The following is a 4,777-nucleotide window of genomic DNA, read 5'->3' on the forward strand; positions in this document are numbered from 1 at the left end:
CCTGAGTTCCATGTTTCCTAGGATTTCATGGTTCCTAAGATTTTATTGTTCCTGGGTTCCATAGTTCCCAGGATTTCATGGTTCCTTGGTTCCATGGTTCCTGGGTTCCATGGTTCCTAGGATTTCATGGTTCCTTGGTTCCATGGTTCCTGGGTTCCATAGTTCCTAGGATTTCATGGTTCCTGGGTTCCATGGTTCCTAGGATTTCATGGTTCCTAAGATTTTATTGTTCCTGGGTTCCATAATTCCTAGGATTTCATGGTTCCTTGGTTCCATGGTTCCTAAGATTTTATTGTTCCTCGGTTCCATAGTTCCTAGGATTTCATGGTTCCTGGGTTCCATGGTTCCTAGGATTTCATGGTTCCTAAGATTTTATTGTTCCTGGGTTCCATAATTCCTAGGATTTCATGGTTCCTTGGTTCCATGGTTCCTGGGTTCCATGGTTCCTAGGATTTCATGGTTCCTTGGTTCCATGGTTTCCATTCAACTCAGCAAACTCAAGGTGACCCCAAAAGAACTCAAGTATTTAAGCGATTTTAAAACCCAGGATGTGTTAAACTTTTCAGCCTGGACAAAGACAGGCAGGAATGTGTTTGATCTCCTTGGATCAGCCAGAAATCATCCAGAAAAACCTGCTGTCCCACCAGCACAGCTCCATGCTGGGCTCACTTTACCCCATGAGCTCAGGGAGGGCATCACAGAGGTGATGACAACAAACCACCTCACTGTAGGGTTAAAAACGATCTCCTGAGCCATGATATTTAACAGGGAAATATTAGAAAACATCCACAGAGTGATTTATTATAATTAGTATCACAGCTTTGACTGCAAAAGGCATTGCAGAGACACTCTGCCACATTGTCAAGCCAAGGGCACAGCTTGTTACACTCAGGGGACACAGCCACAAGTAAAACTCACACGTGTGTGACCTTTCCTCCACACCACATTTACATATTTCACATCAAGTGACTTTTTCCTTGTTTTATTTTTTTTTCCAACAGGAAATTAAAAAAAATTCCTAGATTTGGCACATTTCATCAGTTGAGTGTTGCCTACCTAAGTCAATTAATTGAGGCACAGGGAATGGTGCTGATACCCTGCCTTAAAGTGATTTCCCAAGATTCTTCTGGATATGAGATGAGACATCCCCAGAGACTGTTCCCTGCCAAAGTCATTTTGAATAACTATATTAAAACGCCAGTGGAAGTTACAAGTAGGGCCTGATTGTTTCACCAGTGGCCCTTCATATCATTGGAAACCTGAAATGAAGTGTACTTTAAATCTCTATTTAAATTACCAGTTGCCTTCAAGTAAATGTGATTTGGGATGGGAAAGCACAGGAATGCCTCGTGCCTGGCAGAGAGGAGGGATTTTGGGAATCCTCCGTCCTCCCCACAGGCTGCGCGCACGCATCTCCTCAAAGCGCGGGATTATCTTTGTATGAATCAAAGAGCAGCTTGATTAAAACCTCTGACAAAGGAGGGAAATTAAGCAAATGAAAACATTCATTTCGAGACAAAACTTTATGCCATTGTGACTTTGGGAGCAAAGCCCTTCCCGAGCGCTCCCGTCTGCTCCGCTCGGCTGGCGGCGCTCGGGGAGCGACACTGGGGACTCTGTCAGAGGTGGCCTCGTCAGAGAAAAACACCAAAAGGAACTCAAAGCAAGGACTGGAACATCCGATGTCAAAACCTGGGCCGGGCTTTGGGACACTTGCTCAGGACTTTGCCCTTCGGAAGGAAGTTTTTTTAATTCCCGCTCCGACGCCGTTGCGGAAGGACCTTTTGTGGAGAGGGGACTCCGGGAGAGGCTTCCCAAGGGGCAGCTCCTCACCCCTGCCCACCTTGGACAGGCAGCTGCTCAGCAGCACCAGGCATGAATCCCATCTCCCATACAGCTGGCAGGTCAAATAAAAGGGGTTGGTGCTCTGGAGATTAAAGGCAAACAAACAAACAAACAAACAAGGAGGGGGAAAACAAAAAAAGAGATAAGAGAAGGTAAAATTATGGATTTGTGTATTTGCCAGGACTTGTGCAGGATACAGAGCAAAGTAGAAACACAAAAGCAATTTATGCTTTGAATGGCAGGGATGAGCTGTTATTTTCTAAGGATTTATCGTGTTCAAAATCAGATTTTTTCATTGTTTTTAATACATTTCTGGACTAAAATACTGATACAATTGCGTTTAGGGTATGATATGAATTGTTTTCTGTGATGCTGACCAGCTGTGACAGAGTTTCCTTGGAACAACACAGGTGTTTATTGCTGGAAAATGAGATTTTTTCAGGGAAAAATGAAACACCAGTTTTGTATAACCTGGGTGAACATCTGAGCCTGAAATTACAGGTAAGAGAAAACAAAATACCTGTAAAGCTAAAATTTGGAGGATGCTTTCGAGTAGTTATGACCAATTCTGGAAGTAGTTCTGAATAAGTTTAATAATGACAAAATAGTAATGGGAATTTTAAAAAGTCTGCATAAAAACCCAGGCTTGGACAAAAATCCAGGGTTTTGCACACATTCCTTTTACTTGCACTCTATAGGACAAAAAAATTCCAACTACATAAAAATTTTCACATATTTCAACAGCCCTTAAAATAAACTGCATTTAATTACTGTTGAATTATAAAATAAAACCATTTCCTGGCACGTCTGTGGTTGCTCTGTGTGTATTTCACCATATCCTGATTTCTCAGCTGATTTTCCATCTTAAAGTCATATTCTGTAATCTCTAAAAATTCCATGCAAAGCCATAGGATTAACACCTGGAATTGCTGGTAAAACGTAATTAGGATTTGTTTTAATTCAGTGTTTTATTGCTTTTTTTTAATACTGGTTATTAAGTTAATTTTTTGTTTGTTTAATGACTTTTTCTGCAACCAACACTTTCTGCCACTGACAAGGCGCTTCCCAGACTGAATTTTCTCCCTAACATGAAAAAACACTTTTTGCAAGGAAAAAAAAACAAACCTATAAAAACCAAAAAAACAGGCAGAGAGAAATTCTCCTTTTGAATTTTTAGCTGCTATTGCACTAGATTTCCTGAACAAATAACTTTTATTATGACATTTATTGAAGCAATTAAAGTCCTTTTAACCATGATATCATCACCATAAAGAGAACCCATCCATTAGGAAATGTGGCTACTCACATCCAGCTGTGTCTAAATAAATCAGTTGATTATAAATAAGTTAATTAATTGATAAACTCACTAGCAATAAGTGAAATTAATACATATACATCTAATTGCACGTCTTTGAGATATGCAAGGAATTCAGATTAAATGGAGAGGAGATTTGTGATTTTCTCTCTTCCATCCAGGATTTCAGCTCCCCACACTCCACATTAAATATGCACTGAGTTGCTCACATGATTATTTCAGAGGCTTGCATATTTTATTAATAACACCAGGAAAAATTAGGCTATGCTCCAGGAAAATTAGGTAATAATATTTAACCAATAGCTTTAATACAAGAAAGCCCTTTTGTTTTATAAAAAATAAAAACCACAGCAGCAAAGAAGCAACCAAGCAAACAAAATTAATTTAAATAAAGAAGTAATTTAAGAGGAATGAAACAGATCTGGGAGTAATTGGAGAATGGGACTTACCATGGAAGGGCCAACTGGGAAACCCGAGCACACCAATGTCATGGAGATCCACAGGATGAAAACCAAGTTTAACCTGCACAGTCTTCAAAGAAAAGCTGAGATTAATGAAAATTTGGACCAAAACCAAGCAAAATATGAACAGAGAGCACCCCATGCACCAAGAACCCCGCAGTGGCTTTACCTGCTCATTTTTTACCCAGCACCGTGTGTGTGAACATGCAGCTCCACATCCAAATTCCTCACATATCCTTTCAGTTCTTCCTCAGGTGACCATTTTATACCAGAGTTCAGGAGGGAAAATGTCATCAAAGCTGATTTTATTCTGACTAATTGCTCCTTGTTTGGCCTTTTCTTCTTGTTAAATGGGAAAATGGCAAGAACACGCTCAGCTGCCATCACCAACCCCGGGGATTTCATTTAAAGTGTCCCATTAAATGTCACTCAAGTGGTTTTATTGTTACCTCTGTGTCATCACTGCAAGCCTGGTCAGAGGTCTAAAGATTTCAAAAATCCATCTCAAGAGTTTGTTGCCACTTCCAATATATCAGGTGGAGACCTTGCAAAGCCTGGCAGTGAGGGAGAAACATTAAAAGTGCATTTTAAGTAAAAAAAAAATAATAAGACTCCTCAAAGAGTCTTATTATACTCAAAACAGCCCAATACAAAGAATATTTTTTTTTTCTATCTTTCTACCCCAGCATTATTTTTTTACGTGCTTAGTTCTAAATACACCAAATGAATTTTTTTTCCTGACAATTAAAATTCTTTGGACATTAATTTCTACTATGCAGCCATATCTCAGTCCACACTGAGTTTAGCCTACCCAAACTTCTATAGGACCAATAAACTCTGTTAATCTCATTAATAAACTCTGGTAATCTCCAGCAACACAGCAAATGTTTCAAAGCATCTAAAATGTCTAAAAGCATCATTTGTTGCTGCAACAAATTTAATGGTGCAGTATTTTAGGGGATTCTTTGGTTTATTTATCCAGATTGGTGTGAAAGTGCTGAATCCCACAAGGTCTGGGAATGTTGGGCTGCACAGGGAATGCTGAAAAACATTAAATTCCATTTATTTTGTCTGAGAATGAGCACCACATCTACAAAAACATGCTGGGTTAATGCTTGGACTCGCTGATCTGAGAGCTTTTCCAACTTCAACCATT

General features: G+C 39.6%; 1 protein-coding gene across 1 annotated transcript; it reads right to left on the reverse strand.

Moving 5' to 3' along the window:
- Positions 1-1,679: 1,679 nt before the first annotated feature.
- Positions 1,680-3,885, reverse strand: NPS (neuropeptide S). Its single transcript, XM_054637757.2, has 3 exons — positions 3,791-3,885; positions 3,610-3,691; positions 1,680-1,927 (listed from the first exon to the last, which is right to left on the reverse strand). The coding sequence occupies exons 1-3, from the start codon at positions 3,796-3,798 to the stop codon at positions 1,718-1,720; spliced, it is 300 nt and encodes a 99-aa protein (XP_054493732.2). The 5' UTR covers positions 3,799-3,885; the 3' UTR covers positions 1,680-1,717.
- Between the last annotated feature and the right edge of the window lie 892 nt (positions 3,886-4,777).

The sequence above is a fragment of the Agelaius phoeniceus genome, chromosome 9 (assembly GCF_051311805.1).
Source record: "Agelaius phoeniceus isolate bAgePho1 chromosome 9, bAgePho1.hap1, whole genome shotgun sequence".
Classification (NCBI taxonomy): Eukaryota; Metazoa; Chordata; class Aves; order Passeriformes; family Icteridae; genus Agelaius; species Agelaius phoeniceus.

Excerpts from the sequence above, each read along its gene's own strand:
- NPS (XM_054637757.2), bottom strand. Across the intron at positions 1,928-3,609 it reads TCCCAGTTGGCCCTTCCATG|AGCACCAACCCCTTTTATTT; the intron begins GTAAGTCCCATT and ends TTTAATCTCCAG.